This window comes from Zootoca vivipara, chromosome 6, assembly GCF_963506605.1.
Source record: "Zootoca vivipara chromosome 6, rZooViv1.1, whole genome shotgun sequence".
Lineage (NCBI taxonomy): Eukaryota > Metazoa > Chordata > Lepidosauria > Squamata > Lacertidae > Zootoca > Zootoca vivipara.
Genome location: NC_083281.1, coordinates 64,658,842 through 64,681,835, shown reverse-complemented (window position 1 = coordinate 64,681,835; position 22,994 = coordinate 64,658,842). Strand labels below are relative to the sequence as shown.

The 22,994-nt window shown below is 43.7% G+C and overlaps 1 protein-coding gene across 1 annotated transcript in view; it reads right to left on the bottom strand.

Annotated features, from left to right (window-relative positions):
* Positions 1–1,352: 1,352 nt before the first annotated feature.
* CDH13 (cadherin 13) overlaps positions 1,353–22,994 on the bottom strand; it is a 612,680-nt gene continuing 591,038 nt past the window's right edge. The window contains exons 12-14 of the mRNA XM_035119665.2: positions 21,427–21,657; positions 19,081–19,296; positions 1,353–3,770 (exon numbers count right to left, since the gene is read on the bottom strand). Of these exons, the coding sequence (XP_034975556.1) occupies positions 3,763–3,770; positions 19,081–19,296; positions 21,427–21,657 (455 nt within the window). The 3' untranslated portion in view covers positions 1,353–3,762. The remainder of the gene's footprint in view (positions 3,771–19,080; positions 19,297–21,426; positions 21,658–22,994) is intronic.

Sequence of the window (22,994 nt, the reverse complement as noted above, 5' to 3'; positions counted from 1 at the left end):
AACTCAAACAACTAGCTTTAAGAAAGAAAATGCTGCTAGATGATAAAAGCAACACAATGTGCCTTAACACTTAATAAATATTGCACTTAATTCAGTGTAAATAAGGCAAAAAAAATGTTTTTTCATGCAACAGCAAAGTTTTTATAGGTTCTCGATAGCTGGGTGAAATGAAAACAACAGTGAGCTAAATAAAATATTTGCATTTTTTGCTGTTCCATAAATAAATATACAGCAACAGGGGGACCAAAAAAATTTCTCAGATTGCTGCACTATAATAAGATCTCCAACTCCCTGTTTTCTGGCACCTTTCGATCCCTCCAGTCTCTCAACAGTTGGGATACTCAGGTTTGCATCTAAATACTACTTAGAGTAGATCTATATCCAATATTTTCAGTCTGCCAGCTCCGAGTATGACTGACACTGAATACATGCTTCTGTAGACAATGTGCAATGACTTTTTCAGGATTGCGGCCTGTCCCTTATGTGTTGTCAAAGCATTTTCCCCACACAAAGGATAAAACCCAACTAATGCTTACCTGCATTGGTCCAAGTCATGGTTTTTTAATATGCTCTGGTGCATGACTGGAGCTCCTTATGAACATGGAATCAGGTGTCTTAATAGAGAGGCCAGCTTCCCAACTCAAAGGGCTAAGAAGGCAGAACTGTACCCCCTCCCCACTGGACTGAACAGGGAAATCATTGCAGATGGTGTAGCAACATCTGTGTATCGTTTGGCCATTGTAAATGTTTGGAGTGGGGGAGCATGTTTCTTTTAAAAAGGGTTAACATCTGGTCTTAAAGTGAATGTGCAATCATGGTTGGTACAACAAAGAAGCTTGAGAGAGTGGTTTCCTTTCAAAACACACTTGTTGGTGTAAGAGTATGAAAAACTAAATGTACGGTTGGATTTCTTTAATGATTCATAAAAAGCTACTGTAGGAACAGAGGTATGATATAGAAGGTAACGCTTAAACATACAGCATGGTGTGTAGGTTTTTGTTCAAATCCAACCCAAAATATACAGCTGCAACATTCTCTTGCATAAGAAAGCTCTGCAATTCAAACTTTAAATAAGCAACTTTATTAAAAGAGTCTAAGACACTTACCTTACCCCTAGTTACTGTCAAATTCTATTAAAAGCCACAGTCTGTCAATTTAATATACTTCTTCCTTTTTTTGCTGATATTTCCTTTGTTATAAAAAAAATTTGGTGTGAGCTTTGTGGATCATTTACAATTTATTAACAAGATGGACGTCTTGGTACAATTCAAACTTTGTCATTTCCTTACATGCTCACCAAATAATACTTTTCCCCCCTTAAAAAAAGTATTCATATTCATACATAATGAGCACCCTTTATTCCTACAGTTTGCAAACAAGTGTGGTTATTTTGCACGGACCAAAAGAAAGAGGGGAAAAAGAGAGGGAGTTTTCATTGTTAGTTTTCATTTAAACTGTGTGTGTACCTGTGTATGTATGTATATATACTATATTCAAAACAAATTTTATATATATGTATATATTTATATAACAACTTTCCCCCCACCCCACTAGGTGTGCTCAAGTGTCACTTTAATGAGAGCTAGCTTCCAAAGGCATTGAGAGAACCGGTTATTAATAAGCTGTTGAGGAACTCTTTTTTTTTTTTAAAAAAAGGGCCACCAATGGGAAATCTTGATAGGTGTTGTCATATGGATGAGTTTGAATGACACTACAGACTCCCCCAACCAAGAAGCTGATGACCGCCTGGTGCCCAACCACTGAATTCTCAAGTGTTTTCATTGTAAATTATCTGAAGGTGGAAATGCTAGATGATAGCATCAGTTTTTTGCCTATAGCAAAGTCAAAGGGCACACCTTCTGATCTCTTATTTATAATTGGCACATAGGCTGTGTTCAGTTGTAATGATAAGCCAGCATCTGTGGCTTCTTGTTGTTTATTGAGAATGATCATTCCTGCATTGCTGAGAGGAAGAAGCAAATCTGTAAGCCTTGGCATCCCATTACTTCTGAACCTGGGATTGTGCCCCCCCCCTCCTTTGAACCATGACCACTAGCTGACATTTAAGCCATGGTTTGCTGCTGGTTTATGGATTGCAGATTGTTAGGAAGCAACAAACTATAACCCCTTGTTATAGTTATAGAGAAATCAAGCCTTCCTGATTATCCTGCTTGCTCCAGGGGTGACTGGGCAATGTTGCTTGTTCCAAATAAGTGGTGTGGGAAGGTGTGGCCTCTTGTCATGTACAAACATGGATACTTCATTCTCAGTGAGATGGAGAACATGTGTATGGTGAATACTACTTCACACTGGATTTTTTTTGGGGGGGCGTGTTTCACATGATGGAATGGTACTCAATGCAGGGAATATTCTCACATCCAAAAAACAACCCATGTCAAGGAGGAAAGGCTGAACTGGAACTCTTTCTCCCTGTTGTGTTATTATTCTATATGGAAGTATCCTTTTTCTACATTGGAATTTTCCATCATGTGAACCTACCATCTGAAATGGTACAGTCACAAGAGGTTGGCTACTTCACTAAAGGCGTTCTCAGTGTTGGCACTCTGCCTGTGGAACTCCCTTCCAGATGAAATTGGGTTGTCCCCACTCTACCTATGTTCAGGCACAAATTTAAAACTCACCTATTTGTTCAGGGCTTTGAGGAGAGGATTGGTGTTAAGGAGATATCATTTGATTCTCTATCAAAATGTCATTGATGTTTTATTAAAACAGGTGTTTTCTTTTAGTAATTTTCTGCCCAGTGCTCTCTTTGGGAAGGAGGGGCAGGATATAAAATAGATTTTTTAAAAACCAGAAATATCTAAATAGATGATCCATCACCAAGAGCTACTTTCCTTTCCCTAGAACACAGTTAAGTGTTACTTTCCCCTCACCTTCCAAAGTAAGCTGAAAGAGTAAAATATTCTTGGATGTGAACAGGAAAGATGAATAAACAAAAGGTACCTTACCTTTTGGAGAGTGGTACCAGGCTTCTTAAGGAAGTGCCACCAAGGTGGTAATTTCTCATGGTGCCACCACGTTTTGTTCTCTTTTGGTCGTACTTCAGAGTAGACCCACTGTGACCTGTGGAACCTAAGTAACTCAGGTGCATTGATTCAACGTGTCTACTCTGAGTATGACTAATATTGGATCTCCCCTTCTATATGCAGCTTACACAACATGTTGAGCTATGATTGGTTATGTTGATCTGTTACCGAGCCTTTGTGCTGCTCTGCTCCATTGACCGTGAGCCTAAGGCAAATGCCATACAAAAGCTAACCCTATTGTATATCTCTTCTCTCTATATAAATATATATACATATACATACACTCATACATATACAAATACTAACCCACAGACAATTTTTTTTAAAACAGTTGAATAGCAACAAGTCAACAAAGAGAGGGGGGAAGTGGAGTCCTTCTGTAATTCTGCTCCCAGGAGATCAGATTTATGTGGTGTTTCTGTTTTTATTTTGTAACCGTTCGGTGAGCAACTACATCAAACGTCCATCTTCTTGGGTGAGAAACCCATTGGTAAAGCCAGACTGAGGCAGGAGGTTTTTTTGTCAGAAACTTATCGTGCAGCTGGGAGGACAGACAGAGTGAAGTTGCAAAATGCCACATTTGGCACGACTGAGGCTTAGGAGTGAAGGAATCGTAAGAGTCAAAGGTGATCTTCGGACTGGGATGGCATATCCTTTGCTTGCTTGTCACCATGGCAACTCAATAATGTCATCTTCAGATGTCAGTCAGGGGTTCTTACAGACCTAAGCAATGGGCAATAATGTGTGGTTATTAGCAAGCAGGTGACACCATATATATATATATATATATATATATATATACTATATATATCCCTTTTAATCTGAAGGTTTTGCTGACTTGATTGCTTGCACATGATTAAGCAATGCACATTAAATTACCCATGTTCAGAAGCAATTATTTATGACAATTTACAGCTGGAGGATAAAAGTTCAAAATGTTACATTGGTCAATTGCAGCCCTTGAGTAATATATCTTCAGAAATCCAGTCTAGGAAGCTGAGATGCAAAATGAGAAACAAAGCGGAGGGAGGGGGAGACATTCAGGAAATTGCAAGAGGATCCATAATTCATCAGTAGATTTCTGTGTGCTTACATGTTATATACTTCACTTATAAAAATGAGAAGTTTACAAGGCATCAAGAACAGAAAGGGAAGGTGCTATTAATGGCCTTTGAGAGAGTGTTCTCGAGCCCGGGTGCTACCACCTAGAAGAGCCTACCCCTACCAGCTTTAATTAAAACAGTGGTGGGACATGGAGAAATGTCTTCCAAAATGTTTAACGTCCATTCAGAATAATATAGGAACAAGTGTTCCTTTAATACAGTCATTTAATACTATCATAATACCAGAACTTGGGGTCTTCCACTGAAACGGAATGTTGGAAGATTCAGGATACTGTAGACAGTGGCGGAGCTTCATGCTCCAGCACCGGGGGCGGGGCTGGCGCCCGTTCTGGGGGTGGGGTGCACCTCCCGGAGGGGCAGGGCATGCCTCCTGGAGGGGTGGGGCGCATGTTCCAGGGCCATGGCGTGCCTCCTGGGGGCACGGAGCACCTCCTGGAGGGGAGTAACACGTGTTCCGGGGCGGGGCGGGAACCCACAATGGCGCCCCTTGGAGCCCGCCGCTCGGGGCGGCCCACCCCCACCACCCCTATCTTCCTACGTCCCTGACTGTAGGTAAATGAAAGTATCTCTCCACATGTCACATGCTTAAACTATGAAATTCACTCCTGCAGGAGGTCACCGGTTTTAAAAATGGATTAGACAAATTCCTGGAAGAGGAGGCTGCCAATGGTTCTAGCAACAATGGAGATGCTCTACCATGAACATCAACTTCCGGACATCACAAGTGAGGAGAGTTCCTGTTGCACTTGGGTCCTGCTTGCAGGCTTCCCACAGAGGCATCTGTTTGGGTCAGATCCAGCAGAGCTTTTCTTCTTTTATTAAGAATGGTAAGTTCCTTATGTTCTTATATAAACTCACCCTTGAGTACATATTCAAGATCATTTAATATAGAGTTAACACAGCTTTAACTATCTGGGCATACTCATAATCACAGTAATAACTGCATGGATTTGTTTCAAATGCTTAATGCATTTTTATGAGTGAAATGGAGATTTTAATCTGTGCTAGTTACTCCAAGAGTGAGCGGTTGAGCCCTCCCGCCCTTTCAGCTCTAGGAGGGAGAATGATCATAAGACCATTATGTAGTAGGTCCACATTTCAATTTAGCAAGCTGCCATGCTTATGGGGCCACAGCTCTGTGCCTGAGCAAAGGGTTGCAATGCAGAAAGAGAGCTGATACCAAACACAGTGAGCTAGAAAGGGAAATGATCTGATCTGATTTGGTATAAGGTAGGGGTGGGTGGGGGGAACCTGCAGCTCTCTAGAAGTTGCAGGACTCCACCTCCCACCATCCCTGAATGTTGGTCATGCAGACTGATGGGAAATGGAGTTCAAGAACACTTGAAGGCTCAAAACCAGGCATCCCCAAACACCCTCCAGATGTTTTGGCCTACAACTCCCATGATCCCTAGCTAACAGGACCCATGGTTGGGGAAGATGGGAATTGTAGTCCAAAACATCTGGAGGGCTGAAGTTTGGGGATGCCTGCTCAAAACCTTCCCATCCCTTATGCAATGCATGTCTATGTTGTTTTATGGGACATTGTCTCTAAGACCATGACCAAGCACACACAACCACTTTGGGAACAAATAGACTTCCAGTAGAAAGAAATTGCAATTGGGCGTGTCATTGCTGCGGCAAGGCCTGCTGACAATTAGCTGCAGCTGCAGCAATTGGGCGGGCGATTTACGGCCCAGCGGTAAGGTGTGCGTGCAATTGGCTGTGGTTGCGTCTAGTGGGCAGGTGGGCTTTTGGGGGTGAGCGTGCAGACATTTGGTGGCCGTGGTGAAATAGGGGTCATCTTATACATGGGGGCGTGTTATACATGGAAAAATACGGTAAGCAGTGTCTATCTTTTAAAAAATACTAGTAATGCTCTATTTACTTTTCTGAAATGTTTTACCATCATTAATTCAAAGATGTTGAGTTGAAGCCAACCAATGATTTCTGCTCGTGCAACGAACTCTCCCCTCCCTCACTTCTACCCCCATGTGTCCCATGTGCTCCACATCATTTCTGGAGGGCTAGGGAAGTGTTTGTGGGGAGAAAGGGAGGGGAAGTTCTGTTGCACAAGGGGAAGTCACTCTGTGATTATTTCTGTGATTACTTGGTTGGCTGTAACACAATGTCTTTGTTTAGCTGCCTTCCTCATTGGCTTGCAATGGACCTCTATGCTTAAAGCACAAAGGAACAAAGATGCTGGAAGATTATTTAAAAATCCAAATATTGTTAAACTGTTCTTAACAGCCACACAGTAATGACAGTCCCAAAGAGAAGGGGGCTTATTAGCATGCAAATATATTCACAGTTGTGGCCTCCATTTCCACTGCATATTCCACTAAACATACACTGACTAAGCAAAGCCTCAATGGTTGTTACTTGTTTGCTAGATAGTTATTGCTGTTTGTTTTGAATAATTTGTTTCTGTATCTCTGATACAGGCACATTGGGCTTTGTGTGGAATGCTATAATACTACTAAAAGATTTGTTTGTTAATATCACTGGTCTGTTACTCAAATCAAATTTTATGCTGAGTTTCTCTAGCTCGGGAATTATGTGATTAGGGGTCCATCATTTGACCATGAAACTATGCTATGTTAAACATAGCATTTCTTCAAGAGGAAGATCCAAAATGGAGATAATCAAAGGTCATCCAAGTTCTCCTGGTAACCACCATAACTTCTGCTTCAAGGAAAGCAATAGATTTCATACTAACCCCAAGCTAGGTACCCTGCACCTTTGGGGTGAATGCGACCTCATCCAGAAGAGGTTCAACTACCCTACCTAGTTCACCAGAATTCTTTACTAATAGTACCTCCCTCTTGTAAATCAGTGGTAGGGAATGCATATTCCACTGTAAGTTGCTGCAAGTCCCATAAACTCTGATCACTGGTGATTCTGGCTGGGGTTCAGGGGGATGGGACAACAGCTGGAGGGCTACAGATTCCTCATCCCCATTGTAAGGATTAAGTTTGTACTTTGTTAAACTCCATCAATTCCTGAACTAGCTCCAGACATTGGTGTATCAATTCTGTGCCTCCCTGAACTTGAACAAAATAAGCAGCTTTGTATGTCAGCTGCACACTGCGGCTATCTCAGTCCAAACCTCTGGATGACCTCACCCAAAGGTTTAATGTATTTGTTAACAAGCATAGAAAAAAACCAGAACCTTGTGGTGACCAAAGGTGGTGGAGTAGAAGAGCAGTCTCCTAGCACCACCTTCTGGATCCAGCCTTCCAGCCTCTGGATCCAGCCACTGAAGAGTGACAGCTTGTATATCCAGAAGGATACCATGGCTGATGGTATCAAGTGCTATTGGGTGATAATGAAAATGAATCAATGTGATAGCACTTCCGCTGTTCTTTTCACAGCGTAGGTCAGGCCATCCCCCAGAGTAACTGAGGCAGTTTCTATTGCAAAACCAGGTCTTAAGATGATCAATTCTAAATGATCAATTTCATTCAGAAAATGTTAAGAACTGAATGAGGCCAATGGTCGTCTAGTTCAGCAATATGTCCTCACAGTGTCCAACCAGATTCCTTAATGTGAAGTCTAAAGGCAGAACCTGAGTAGAAAAGCACTCTCCTCACCTGTGGCTTCCAGCAGCTGGCATTCATAAGCAATTCTGCCAATGACCGTGGAGGCGCAGAGCACAGCCACCATGGCTATCAGCCATCAAATCAGCCATCCATGAATTTGTCTAATTCTCTTTTAAAGCCATTCAAGTTGGCTCTAGTAATATACAGTCATTTGGTTGATAAGGATGGATGTTTCAAGTTTGCTAGCTGATCACTCAATTTCTTCAGGGGGGAGAAGCACAATTACCCTCTCTCCAGGTATTTATTGAATTAATCTTCAGATGATTAAAAACACACACTTTCAGCATAAGGTTCAATGAAACCTGACCGCTACTGAACAGGGAGATGCGAAGCTGATCAGAATCAAAGCACTAACAAGACAGTCAATGGTGTTCTAATTTACCCACATTCCCTTCCTAAAGGAGGATGGGAGGAGGAAATTCATGACTGCTTTTTTTCATGCCAGAGTGCTTTCTTCTATACCAGCGATGGAGAACCTCAGGCCCAATCTGGCCCTCGGGACTCTCCTCAGGACACCCCCCCTTCCAAACCCTGCCTTACACCCTCTTTGTGTGTCTTGAACTCAGCGCCCTTGAACTCTGATCATTTTTCTGTGCCTGAGAAAGGGATGTTTGAATATGTGTAGCAACAAGCCTACTATGCAAATATAATGGAGAATTCCAGTTGCTGGAAACCGCAGGAGGAGAGAAGGCTCTTGTGCTCATGTCTTGCTTGCAAGTTTCCCACAGGTCTCTGGTTGGCCACTGTGAGAAGGAAGCGGGGCTCAATGGGCCACTTGCCTGATGCAGCAGGCTCTTTGTATGTTCTTGTGAAAGAAAAGGCAGTGATTTGGGGGCTAGCCACCCAGTGGTGAGTCGAGGAGGGAAAGGGTTAGCTGAAGAAAAGGAGAGGCTATACCCTTGGTGATATAGTGATTAATGGGGGGAGGAAGACTGTTTAAACAAGTAGATCTCAGAAGGACTCTGAGGATATGAAAGGCACTAAACTCCTTTGAGTGAAGAGCTCAGCAGGTATTTTCTGACAGCAAGAGAACCCTTAGGACTTTGAAGATCCTTGACATCCATAGTGGGAGCTCTCACATATATCTAGAGTTGGCAATGTCACCAGTGGCTAATCATGAAAATGCTACTTTGTAGAAACAATATCACCCAATCAGGGAATGCAACTGAAGGTGGGAAGTTGAAAGAAAAGAGAGCACCACGTGGCCTTGGCAGCAAATAAAAAAATCAGCTGGTGTAGCTTTAATTTGGAATGCTGAAAGTCCCCCAACACTGCTGTGGTTTGGAATATCACACACTGAATACTGAATCCCATGGAAGACAAGGAGATAAATTGGGTTAGATAAAAAATGGATAAACTTGAGCAGACTGAAATTGTGATTTTCTGTGGCCTCCCTGCCAGCAGAGCAGCAGCCAAAATTTGTCAAGTAAATTATCTTCTGTGAATTATTGGCTGGTTTTAGCTATAGACTGTTTTAAAACAATTCAGAAAATGACTCGGCAGTCATACGCCTGACATTAATAAACCACCCAGAAAAGAAACAGTCTATTACAAACCAGTAATTTAGCTCTGTCAAAACCAGGGAATATTAAACATTTCCCCCCTCTCCTCCTCAAGATACACCACATAAGGCATCAAGGTTTAATCTTCTCAAGTGCTGCTTTCACTTCTGAGGAAAAGCTGATAAAACAACAACAACTGGATCACATAGTAGGAATATTTCCGAATGATCAAGTATTTATGCCTTATGGACACACTTTTCTTTTACATTTATTCATTGCTTCTTTTCCTCTTTATGTGGAAGTGTATGCATAGAATACATACAGTGGTACCTCGGTTTATGAACACAATTGGTTCCGGAAGTCTGTTCATAAACTGATGCGTTCATAAACTGAAGTGAACTTTCCCATTGAAAGTAATGGAAAGTGGATTAATCCGTTCCAGACGGGTCCACGGAGTACTCAACCTGAAGCGTACTTAACCCAAAGCATGGGTGTAATTGGATCCGGAAGTCTGTTCATAAACTGAAGCGTTCATAAACTGAAGCGAACTTTCCCATTGAAAGTAATGGAAAGTGAATTAATTCGTTCCAGATGGGTCCGCGGCGTTCGTAAACCGAAAATTCATAAACAGAGGTGTTCATAAACCGAGGTTCCACTGTATTTCCTATATGTATTTCTTGTGTGAAATCATCCACAAGTCCCTGGCTTCATCCATTCATTTCAATGGAGTGTAAATATATAAGATCAGCAAGCTTCACGTGGCTGCTAAGAAACTTCTTGTGCAGGGATAGCCAACGCAGTGCCCTCCAGAAGCTATTAGGCTCCAAGTCCCATCAGCCCTAGTCAGTGTGTGGCCCATGTGATGATGCCATTTGCAATCTGACATCTGGAGACTGTCAGGTTGGAGAAGGCTGCTTTGCTCCATTTACTGTTTCTCCAAATTCTGCTGGCTTGAGACTCAAATAGATTTAAATAATCCAATTACTGAAATGTTTAATGGTTTATGTCTTCCGGATTTGTAGACTGGAGGGGGAAATGAGACTATATTGCATCTTAGGTCTTCTGGTTCATTGCTGAAATGGGAAAGGGTGGCATCATCATAAGTAGGGGGTGGATGGATGCAGAGGACTCACTAGGGGTGAAGTCTTACCAGGAATTGCCATTTCAACTGGAAGGCTTGAGGAAATTAATAGATAGTTAAATACAAGGATATATTTGAGGTTTATTTGCAATCAGAGTCCTGGCATCTGTGTGATGCGCCATTCCCCAGCACACCTGAGGCCTTTCACACTTAGTTTGACAAATTAATTTCAATGCAGACTCCACAAAACTCATTTAATCTCTTCACATCGAGTTCAGTCTTTGCCTCCTCACTTTCCGGCAGGGTAATGGAGTGTTTTACTTATCGCTGCCAAAGTCAAACTTTGCTGTTTGCAGACCTGGCTAGACCCCAAGGAAGCTTGGAAAAGGGAGAGCACTAAAGGTTGCTTAGACTGACTTCGAAATGACTGAACAATTCTTTGCTTCTATAGCTCATTTCAAAGTAGCACTGTAGTGCTCGCTCGTATCTATTCTAGAATGGACAGGAAATGTGGGGCACCAACTTTTGTGTGTGGTAGAACTATGTGCAAATGGGCTCTTGAAATCCTGTACTCTTATTTCTAGAGTCTGGAAGGAACATTTCACCCAATTTTTCTAGGGCAAGATAGATTTCTAAAGGTATTCACTATTATCTGTGGCTTAATTTTTCCATGCTGGCTGGGGCTTGCAGGAGTTGTGTTTCCAAAAATCTGAATGGCACCAGGTTGGGAAAGACTCCAAGAGTAGCTAACATGTGACCCATAAGCTGCTGCTGGACCCCATCATCCCTGGCTGTTGGGTGTGCCAGAAGAAGCTGATGGGTGTTGGTGTTCAACAGGCCTGGCACTTTGCATTTTGCCACTTGAGGCAAAATGCCACCTCTCTGTGCCCTGTCACCACCAGTGGAGAAGTGGCACTGGTATTGCCACTGATTTCCAGTGAGATCTTGCCAAAATCTCATGAAATCTGGCACGCTCCATGAGATCTCATGAAAGTTCAGTGAAATCTCCTGAGATGTCACCGGAAAGCAGCACCGACCCCAGCGCCTCTTCTCCATCAGAGGTGGTGGGGCAGGCAGGGTGCCCATGGGGTGCCTGAGGTGGCTGCTTCACCCTGCCCCAATGGGCGGGCTGGGCCTGATGGCCAATGAGATATGAGGGGCCATAGCTTAGCTGTCCCATGCACCTGTAATGACTGTGTGCACTCTGGATACACCCGTTCTGTGGGTGTCCTGATGGCACAGAATCCCAGCATGTGAGCTGGAGTTCACAAATTGGGAACTCTTTACAGACAATGATGAACGACATCCTTCATACAGGGAGTGGCTCTTTAGGGTGGGGTGGAAAGCATGACTCTGCTCCTAAATCAGCATGCAATTAATTGCCGTGCCCATGAGTAATGTGCAGCATACTGAGTAGAGGAGCCACCAATGCAGTTTGAAGCTACCCTTGTACAGCAACTGGTCTATGTTAAAAGTTCATTGTTTTAATGCCAGTCAAAGATTTATTTATTTTTGTTTCTCTGGGAATTTGAAAGTGTCAATAATGTGATATTCCACAGGTAAAATAAGTTGTTTTAAATAATGTTTATGTATTTTTTAACATTTACTTTGGTCATTAATTGCTTTTCGGCTTTGTTGTAGGAACTGATATACACATTGAACAAGCCTAGCCACCCTGCAGAGATCTAGGTTTGCCTACCCAGAAATTCCAGAGCACATTTTGATCCTGAGAGCCAGTATGGTGTAGTGGTGAGTGTTTTACTTGGACTTGGGAGACCAGGGTTCAAATCCCCATTTGGCCATGAAGCTCACTGGGTGGCCTTGGGCCAGTCACTATCTCTTAGCCTAAGTTACTTCACAGGGTTGTTCTGAGAATAAAATGGGGAGGAGGAGGACTACCCCTTAAGCTCTTTGGGGGGGGGGAAGTAGGATATAAATGCAATAAAACAACAAAAATAGGGTCTGTATCAGGCTTCCTCAAACTTGGCCCTCCAGATGTTTTGAGACTACAATTCCCTGACTACTGGGCCTGCTAGCTAGGGATCATGGGAGTTGTAGGCCAAAAACACCCGGAGGGCCGAATTTGAGGAAGCCTGGTCTGTATCCAGTGTTAGATCTACTCAGGGTAGACCCACTGAAATTAATGGACATGACTAAGGGCAGATCCACACCATACATTTAAAGCACACCCAACTCACATTTAAAGCACATGACTTCCCCCAAAGAATCCTGGGAACAGCAGTTTCTTCCTCACAAAACTTCAGTCTCCAGAATCCTTAGCAACTGACCTCTCCCAGGATTCTTTGGGGGAAAGTTAGCTTGAAATCTGTGTTTACCTACAAGAGAGCCTTACCCCATATACAGTGGTACCTCGGATTAAGAACTTAATTCGTTCTGGAGGTCCCTTCTTAACCTGAAACTGTTCTTAACCTGAGGTACCACTTTAGCTAATGGGGCGTCCTGCTGCCCCTGTGCCGCCGCCATGCAATTTCTGTTCTCATCCTGAAGCAAAGTTCTTAACCCGAGGTACTATTTCTGGGTTAGCGGAGTCTGTAACCTAAAGCTGCTAACCCGTGGTACCACTGTATGCCCGCTCAACCATTGCAATCGGCTACAGGTGGCATAAAAATTAGACCTGTTCCTCATTTGTACACACTCTTTTAATATGGCAACATCTATACTTTGGAACTTCCTGCCTATTGATATCAGTCAGGCGCCTTCACTGTACTCTTTTTTGGTGCCTGCTAAAAACTCTTTTTTTAGATAAGCCTACCCAGGTGGCGCTGTGGGTTAAACCACAGAGTCTAGGGCTTGCTGATCAGAAGGTTGGCGGTTCGAATCCCTGCAACGGGGTGAGCTCCCGTTGCTCGGTCCCAGCTCCTGCCCACCTAGCAGTTCGAAAGCACATCAAAGTGCAAGTAGATAAATAGGGACCGCTCCGGCGGGAAGGTAAACGGCGTTTCCGTGTGCTGCTCTGGTTCGCCAGAAGCAGCTTTGTCATGCTGGCCACATGACCAGCTGTCTGCGGACAAACGCCGGCTCCCTCGGCCTATAGAGCGAGATGAGCGCCGCAACCCCAGAGTCGGACACGACTGGTCCTGATGGTCAGGGGCCCCTTTACCTTTACCTTTTACCCAGGTGTTTAGAATGTTGATGTGAGTTTCCATCTGTAACTAGTCTATTGTTATTTACAGTAACTCTCCAAAAGACTTCAATTATTACTGTCAATTCTTTTCATTGATAATTTTATTTTATGATTTGTAAATTGAGTTTTGTTTGATTTATTTATGAAATAAATAAATAAATATACAGTGGATGTGCTTTAAATGTATGGTGCAGTTCTGGCTTAACTTTAGTCCATTATGTTTGATGAATCTATTTTGAGTAGAACTCAGTTGTAGAATACTAGCTTTCTCCCTTCACATGGTTGATGCAGCTGGAATCCATCCCATCTACTGCTAGGGGCAGTCACTGCATATGCTGTTCTGAGATTATTTGCCATCCTGCAGTTTTTCAGAGCATTTAAACTCATTCAATGCCCCCCAACCCAAATAAAATAAAAACCTCAACCACATATCATTCCTGAACATATCCCAAGCTTAGATAATAATTGCTTCATTTAAATGATAATACCAAGATGTTTTGTTCTGGCAAGAGATTCACAGAGGGCTCATAGTCGTACTGAATGGCTCACACATTGTGCTATCTATCCTCCATTCCAGATTGTCAAACGTATGCACGCAGGCACAAAATTTGGCGTGGGAAGCAAAATCCTCACTTGACAGAGGGATTTACCTCCCAGGCAGAAGTGGCTCATAAAGTATAAGCACCAAGAACGAAGCCAAGCAAGTAAGCAGGTTTTTTCTCTCCCTCTTTCTGGATGTGTGTGCAAAAAATTAAGCCCATAATTTTGCCACCAGTGATGGGGATACTTCATCTGCTCAATACACATTAAGGGTCTCTCACGTTCCCCCCCCCCTTTTTTACAGCACCGTAATCTTTGATTATTCTGATAAATATTTGGATTGTGGGAGAACTCGTGCCAGAGTTAATGGCGGTTCTAAAATGAGCCACCTCCGTATGTGGAATTGGGGAGAAAGAAAGAAAGAAAGAAAGAAAGAAAGAAAGAAAGAAAGAAAGAAAGAAAGAAAGAAAGAAAGAGAAATGTTTGGCAATGTAACAAAGTGGCGAAAGGTGGGTAAGAAATCCAAAACCATAACATAAAGTAAATCCTGGTGCTGCAATTCTTAACCTCACCTACCTGAGAGTAAGCCTAATTCAATTCAGTGGGACTTGCCGTATTTTTTGCTCCATAAGACGCACTTTTTCCCTCCCAGAAACGAAGGGAAAATGCTGGTGCGCCTTATGGAGCAGAGGCTCCCTGTCAAGCAAGCGGCGAGAAGCGGGGGGGGGGGAGGTGCTGCTGGTTCTTCCCCACCACCTCCGTCCCGCAAAAACAAGCCTGCTTTTGCGAACGGAGGTGGTGGGGAGGAGCCAGCAGCATCTCCTCCGCCGCCTCTCACTGAACACAGCGAGAGGTGGGGGTGGCGGGGGGCAGGACCTAGCGGCCTGGAAGGGGAGAGCTGCACGGCGCTAGCAGTTCTCCCCCTTTGCTTGCTTTAAAGCCAGCTGGGGAGAAGGAGAGGACGCTATGGTCTGTCCATTCTCCCCAGCTGGCTTTAAAGTACCGTGTTTCTCATATTATAAGACATGTCTTATATTTATTTTTTCCTCAAAAAAACACACTATGGCTTATTTTCAAGGGATGTCTTATTTTTTTCCTTCTCCTCCTGCCGCGGCCGGCATTGCTGCTGCGCCTATCACTATGTCCTATTTTTGGGGTATGTCTTATATTCCTTGAATGCTTAAAAATCCTGCTATGGCTTATTTTATGGGTATGTCTTAAAATATGAGAAACAGGGTAAGCGGGGGGAGAACCACTAGCTTCGTGCACAGTGCCAGGGCGATTCTCCCCTGCTTGCTTTAAAGCCAACCAAGGAGAAGGGGCAGACCATAGCGTCCTCCCCTTCTCCCCAGCTGGCTTTAAAGCCAGCGGCAAAGGGGCGGGGGAGGAAGGAGGCTGGCGGCCGCGGCTGCAGAGGAGGAACGTGCAGCCCAGAAGCTTCTTTCTCCTCCTCTGCAGCCGCCACCACCAGGTTTGAGGCAGAATATTTTTGTTTTCGTTTTCCTCCTTTAAAAAATAGGTGTGCCTTATGGAGCAAAAAAATATATGGTATTTCTGAGTAGATGTGGTTAGATGGCTCTTTGACCTGATTTCTCTGTTACTTTCAGAGGGTAACAGTGGCATCAAATGACTAACTTAAGTCCATTAATTTCAAAGGATCTATTCTGAGTAGAATCTAGTTGGATATAATCCTGAATTGTTAAGCATGTGGAAATGCTGCAGAAAGCTGCTTTCATCTGTAGCCATTACAGTGGTACCTCACAAGACAAATTTATTTTGTTCCAGGAGTCTATTCATCCTACGGAAAATTCATCTTGTGAGTCACGGTTTCCCATAGGAATGCATTGAAACTTAATCAATGCATTCCTATGGGCTCCGGGGGACTGGCAGCGGTGGCAGCACTTGCTCGCTTGGCTTGGGGGAAGGCAGGCAGTTAGCCGGCAACAGCCCTGGCAAGCAGCACCCGCTGCGCTTTGGCTCTGGGGCTGCTGCCGTCTGCCTGCCTGCTTTCCCCGAGCCAAGAGAGCAAGCGCCACTGCCGCTGCCAGTCCCCTGAGCCAAGCGCTATGCCCACGGCGCTTTGGCTCGGGGGACTGGCGGCGGCAGCGATGCTTGCCTTCCCTGAGCAAGAGCTGCTGCCACCGCCAGTCCCCCAAGCTGAAGTGCAGCAGGCGCTTTGGCTTGGGGAAGGCAGGCAGGCACTTCCTTCAGGCAGGCAGGCAGGCCTTCCCCGAGCCAAGAGAGCAAGGACCGCTGCTGCTGCCAGTCCCCCAAGTCAAGCGCTGCGCCCGCTGCGCTTCAGCTCGGGGGACTGATGGCAGCGACGCTTGCCTTCCCTGAGCAAGCACTGCTTCCGCTGCCAGTCCCCCGAGCCGAAGTGCAGCGGCGCTTGCTCGGGAAGAAAGCAAAGGAAGATCAGCTGTCAGCGTGGGAAGCTGACAGCTGATCTTCCTTTGCCTTCATCCCACGCTACAGCTGGTTCCCCTTTGTGTTCTGCTCGTCTCTGCCGGAGCCCAAGCACAGTGGTGGCGAGCGGCAACCAGCAGAGACGAGTAGAACACAAAGGGGAACCAGCTGTAGCGTGGGTAAGCTGTTGGGCAGCTTCCTCTTGCGAAGCGCGGCCATAGACAGCTTGACAACAGCTTCGTCTTGCGAGTCAACCTCAGATTGCAAAACACATTCATCTAGAGAAAAATTCGTCTTGCAGGGCATTCGTCTTGCGAGGTACCACTGTATTGTTGTATCAGGTTGACCAGAGTCCTGATTAACTGATTAACTGTGCTCATGTGAACACACAACATTTCAAGGAAGAGGTGGGCCAGGGGTGCACATGCTCCCAGCTCCTGTACACTCATGCCCCCATGCATGCCAGCCCCTTATCCTATGTTGTTTACAGAAGGCCTGCAGTTATTGTTGTACTTATGTTCTATTGTACAAGAGTAGAAATATCAGCATGACCAGCAGAGTCCCCCACTGAGCAGAGTGTTCTGCTCACATTCAACATAGTCTCCCGTTTTTTTGCGGGAAACCCCTGTATTTTAAAATGTTTCCCGTGGGCAGCCCGGATTGGAAAAAATCCCGTAATTCCCCTGTATTTCCTACCTGCCAGGGAGGCTCCATTTTGGGTCCTGGCACCGCCCGATTTCCGGTGCCCATACATGGGTAGCACGGCACCGGAAGTTGCTTCTACACATGTCCGGACATGCGTAGAAGCAACTTCCGGTGCCGTGCCGCTGCTGATCCCGCATTTTTCAGCGGGAGACCTGGCAGCTATGCACATTCAAGCAGATCAAATTCAGTAGGTCAGGGGTGAGAAGGCATGGCTAATGCACTGTCCATTGTGTGTCTTAGATCTGTGGTTCCCAAAGTGGGATGGTTCTGCCTCTTGGGGTGCAGCGGGGGCACTAAGAAGCAAGAGGAGGGCACTGAGGGTGTAAAGACTATCCAACTCATATCACTGGATCAAGCTCATCAATTTTGTTGAATTAATTGCTTTACTTGGATTTTGAATAATTGTGAAATAAATTGTTACTATTTTGACTTTGTCTGTGTTCTTTTCTTCCCTAGTGGGTTGTGCAAACTGCTATTCTGACTGATGCTTTTTATAGGGTAGGGTGAGAGGAGGGCACTTGGACCCAAGAGGGTGGTGCCCTGAAAAAAATTATGTAATTCTAGGAATGGGGGGGGGGGATCTGATGCCTTTCATTATTCTCCAGACTTGCTCATGCTGCATAGGGCTGCCTTATATATACAGTGGTACCTCGACTTACGAATGGGGCAAATGGCCGCACGATTACGGATGTCTCAACATCCAAACGGAAACCGCGGCGGTTTTTTCAACTTATGAATTTTTCCGTTTCCAATGCATTCCTATGAGAAATCGCGTTTCCAATGGCGCTTTTCGACTTACGAATTTTTCGACCTATGAAGGTGCCTTTGGAACAGATTAAATTCGTAAGTCGAGGCACCACTGCACACTGTAGTCTAAAACTGTTATTTTTCTGTTGATAAACTGCTTTATGCCTTCTCTGAATGAGCCTCATTCATTCCCCTGTTGCTTGAAATTAAATTCCCTCTGAAATTAAGAGCTGTCATCCATCAGAGGCAGGCCTAGAGTCAACACCCAGCACCCTTTGGGCAACTTTTGAGGCCACTGCATCCTGGCAAGGCTCCTCAGCACTGTTGCCTCTGCTGAGCATAAGGCAGCTAGAAGCTAACTTCCCACACAGATCGAGAGTGACACTGTGGCAGGATGTGATACAGCAGTCAAGTACAACATGCTTTGTACCAGCCAGGAGTAAACTTCCTGTTTCCTCCTGAGCTGGGACAAACCTCATCTGCACATGACTAGATGTGGACACGGCCTAATCTGGCCAAGAGGAGCACACCTCCTTCTTTTGCTCCTCTTCTCCATTTTGTTTTTCTACGTGTGGGCAGAAGTGACTGCCTGTTCACAGTCACTTGGTACTAACTCTCTTATGGGATAGTTCTACATTTATATATATTTTGTAACCTAAGCCTGCCTTCAGGGATCCAATTGTGAACTGATGATACTGTGAATAAACTACTTTTATATTGACTTAAAAAGAGTAGACATGGCAATCTTATTAAAGAGGGGTAAGAAGGAATCTTATCGGGAATCTTATATAGTAAGGCTCAGATGAGCCTGCAACAAGCTAACGGCTGTGCAGATTTAAAAAGGGGGAATCTTTGGAACTCTGCTAAGATAGAGAAGTTGCTAACGCAAGTTAGGAAGGATATAATCAAATAACATATCCTCTCTTGCCTCCCTAAACATCCCCACAGCAGGTGCCCTGCAGTATTCTGGGAAAATGGCAGCCCATGGTTGGCTTCTACTTCAGCTAGATAGGATCATGGCTGGATGATGGGGGCAGGGGAGGGAGGGATACGATGAAAGAAGTCCCATTCTGAATGAACTTTTCCCTGCTTCTCCATCCCCATCCATGGCATGAACACATCAATCCATAAAACCAGGTTAAGTGTGAACTAACTCTAGTGTTAGACATTTTCAGGAAACTTACAATATAAACTGAAGAGTGAAGTGAAGAAGAGGACCATGCTGAGGTGAAGGGTTGAAGATGCGCTGCAGTCCATTTTGTATTTTGTGCAGGAGCACACTTGGACTTTCAGTTCTGTATTGTTAATTAGAGGCGGTTTTCCCGAGTCGGTCACCAAGATGGGGATGTTGTAGTTCGCCTTCTTCAAGTTTTGTGGCAGAGTGAGCTGGGCGTGGGTGTCTGAAAGGAAAGAGGAAATAACAATTAGGGGGCATTAAAAACACAACAAAAACTTAGACGTCTTGTAAAGATATCTTTCTCTGCAAAGGTTCTTCCTGATTTAAAAGATTATTGAATTCCTACCGTAACCTGCATTTATAGCATTGTTTTACTGCTTTTTATAAATGTTGTATCTATTTTTATACTGCCTTATTGTTTCTATGAATGTTGCATATACCGCTTTGAACTTTTAAAGCATTAAGAAGTTTAGAAATTCTTTCAAATAGAAAGACAAATTCCTTTGAGAAATCCACAAATATCAAATTCCTTAAGCATTACCTCCATCACCCATTCTTTTGTAAAGAAAGGAAGAAAAATAAGTTTTGAAACCAGTGTAGCAAAGGCAGTTCCTGAACTGCTGCAAAGAATGTAACTCAAAACATAATTTAAATTGCGAATAAAACTCAGTTCCAGAGACTAATAGGCACAGAAAAAAATCACACAAGAATTACATAAGTAGAAAGATAACAAATGCTATTATTATTAATGTTACTACAGCAAATATAAAGAGCTAGGATTCCACCAAGCAGCATAAAGAGATGGCAGCATTACATCATTAATTTTCTTATTCACACGCATTGCAAAAGCAAACCATTCTGATCCAAAATTATTCCTCTTTTGACTCCACCTATCCAGTGTGATTTTATTTGTCAACATTTCAACTAAAGCCATATCCCAAGCCTTTCTATATTAATGCTCTTTCATAGCTCCTTCCAAAAATGGGTAATCATTAATTCTGCTTCCATGATGACCTAATGTATCAACACCTCTCAAGTTTGTCTTGCTATCTGAGAAAATGTTTAACAAAGCTAAACATCTGGCTCTGTATGCTGATAGATCTCAAACCATTCCTAAAGCTCAGTGAGGGCCAGAATGTGTCTATTTGCAATCATAATTGAGCAGGTAGAAAGGCATTTACTGAGGAATGGCTTCAGCAGGAGAAAACATATGACAGTGAAACACTTCTCCCCACACCTACAATTTCATGAGAATAGAAACCCACCAGGTGTGCTAGTCTTTGCATTGCATGGGATGCCTTCTAATGCACTGAGCTGGTTCAGACTCCCAGGGTGTTCATTTTCCACTAAGGAAGCAGCAAAATTTCCCACACACTGTAACAGAAGATAATCCAATCCACTTCAGAAGCGCAGCAAAACTTAAGGGCTCCCTCAGCAGAAATCTGTCAGCCTCTTGACTTCCTTTGTGCCACTGAATTTTTGGACAGCTTTTATAACAGTCTGAGTCAACCTCAGAGCCTATCAGGGAGACTTTGGCCAGGATTTGTGAATTGTGGCCAAAGGCAGTGCTTTCAACAATAGCACCAGAAAATTCTTACTGCTTGGCCCTTTCTCACGACCAAGATTTAGTTGGACTATCTTCAGGTTGTATTTCAGCACATTGGTCCTACTTTCAAATGAGCTTAAGGTGCTTTGTTGCTTTTCAAACAAAACAGAGGCACTTGAATGAAGCGGGAAGCTGCACATCTGCCACACCATGCAAATAACACAAATTGCTCCCCACAAAAATCCTGGGAAATGTAGGTTTAATGGTGCTGGGAAATGTAGCTCTGGGGAAAATGGTATGCTTCAACCATGCAAAAATTGTGCTTTACATATACTGTATGGTGTGTATGTGTGATCAAAGTTTTTTTTTTTTTTGTGAGGCGGAGGCAGACTTGGAAGCAAAACACAAATCCCAGGAGGAAGAAGAGGAAAATAGGAAGAAAATGCTTAGTAACAAAGTTTGATGCTGTTTGGTACTACTGATATTGCTAGCTAGGGATGATGTGAGTTGTAGTCCAAAAACAGCTGGAGACCCAAGTTTGGGGAACTTGGTATAATATATTGAATTGGAATCTCAGACATAAGTACTGATAATTTTTTAAGGTTGACCAGTTTTATATATAACAGTTGAGTACAGATGAACAAGAAAGTAGCCTTAGATATAATGGAAATAACTGACAGAATGGTTGAGAAATTTAACAATGACTCATTTTGCGGATAACAGTTGGGGATGGATAAAAGGTGTGGGGAGGAGAGAGAACTTAACAGATTGAATAATGGAAGGGACTACTATTTCTAATATACTTACTGTTGATTCTTGTGATTTTCCATACTTTATCTTGTCCAGACTGCTTGCTCAACTCAAATTTAAATGGTTCGGCATTAGGATGAATATCCTTGTCTAAGGCTCCAAAGATGACCTTCACATCTTTTGCATCTTCACAGACAGATGAAACCACTTGATAAAGAGAGGGGGCGTTGTCGTTATCATCTTCCAAAGTAATCTGCAGTGTCCCTGTCCCTGTTGCAGGAGGGCTACCTATGGAAAAAGTAGCAGAGTTTTGTGAATTGGACATTTATGTACACTGTACAGTGGTACCTTGGTTTACGGTTTAATCCGCTCTGAAAGTCCGTTCTTAAACCAAAGCGTTCTTAAACCAAGGCGTGCTTTCCCATAGCAGTGGAGGACTCAATCAGCGGAGGACTCAATTTACAAATGGAACACACGCAACAGGAAGCAAAACATGTTCTTATTCCAAGGCAAAGATCACAAACCGAAACACCTACTTCCGGGTTTGCAGCGTCCGTAATCCAAGTTATTCATAAACTAAGGTGTTCTTAAACCAAGGTACCACTGTATTGCATTATCAAGACATCCCTCAGCCAATGCTATACATGTTAAATGATGTGTTTTCTTCTGGTGTGTATTGGCCCTTCTATATGCAGACACTATTTTCATCCCCACTGCAACAACAAACAACAACAACAACAACAACAACAACATTCCATCACTAAATCAGTAAATATAAGAGAAATGAAAAAAGCCATATTACACAGTGCAATCTTATGAATGTTTACTCAAACCGAAGTAAATGGGGTTTAATCACAGGTAAGCCTGCAGCTAAGGGCAGTTTCAAACTAAAAGTAATTGCATAAATCCTGGAACTGACCTTAGACTAGCCTTACTTGGAGGCTCCAATGACTGGGTTTGTGCTTAGGTACCTTCTCAACAGCTTTTTGAAAACCAAAGTACACTGTGTCACCTGAATCATCTCTAACTATATGCTTATTGACATTCTCAAAGAATGCTGATAGCTTAGTGAGGCAGGACTTGCCCTTGCAGAAGCCATGCTGACTTAGCTTCAACAAGGCTTATTCTTCTATACGCTTGGTTATTTTATCTTTAACAATATTTCCCACCAGTTTTCCAGGGACAGACATTGCTGGGACATAGATGCCCTTGCTGCTGACATCTTGCTCTCTCCCAGTCTCTTTCTTCACTCTCCCTCCCGGGGAACCTGCATCAGACACACCAACAGGTGCCTTAAAAAATATTGCTGGTGATTGTACATTCCTGTTTTCTCCAGTGTGAGCCTATCCACCCAACCCAGCTCTTTATTGGAGTGGAACTTGAAGCTTTCAGAGGGCCTGGGATGCTACTGTCTTGGTAGCTCCTGACATCCACCTACACCCACAGCAAGATTGTTTCTTCTCAGTTTTATTTAGAGAGGTAAGGACAGCAGCAAAACAGTGGCGAATGAGCTCCTCCTATTGAAATGTGTGTGTGTGTGTGTGTGTGTGTGTGTGTGTGTGTGTGTGTGTGTGGAGAACAGGGTTCATGCAACTGACAGCCAATGCACTTTACACCTATGCTGG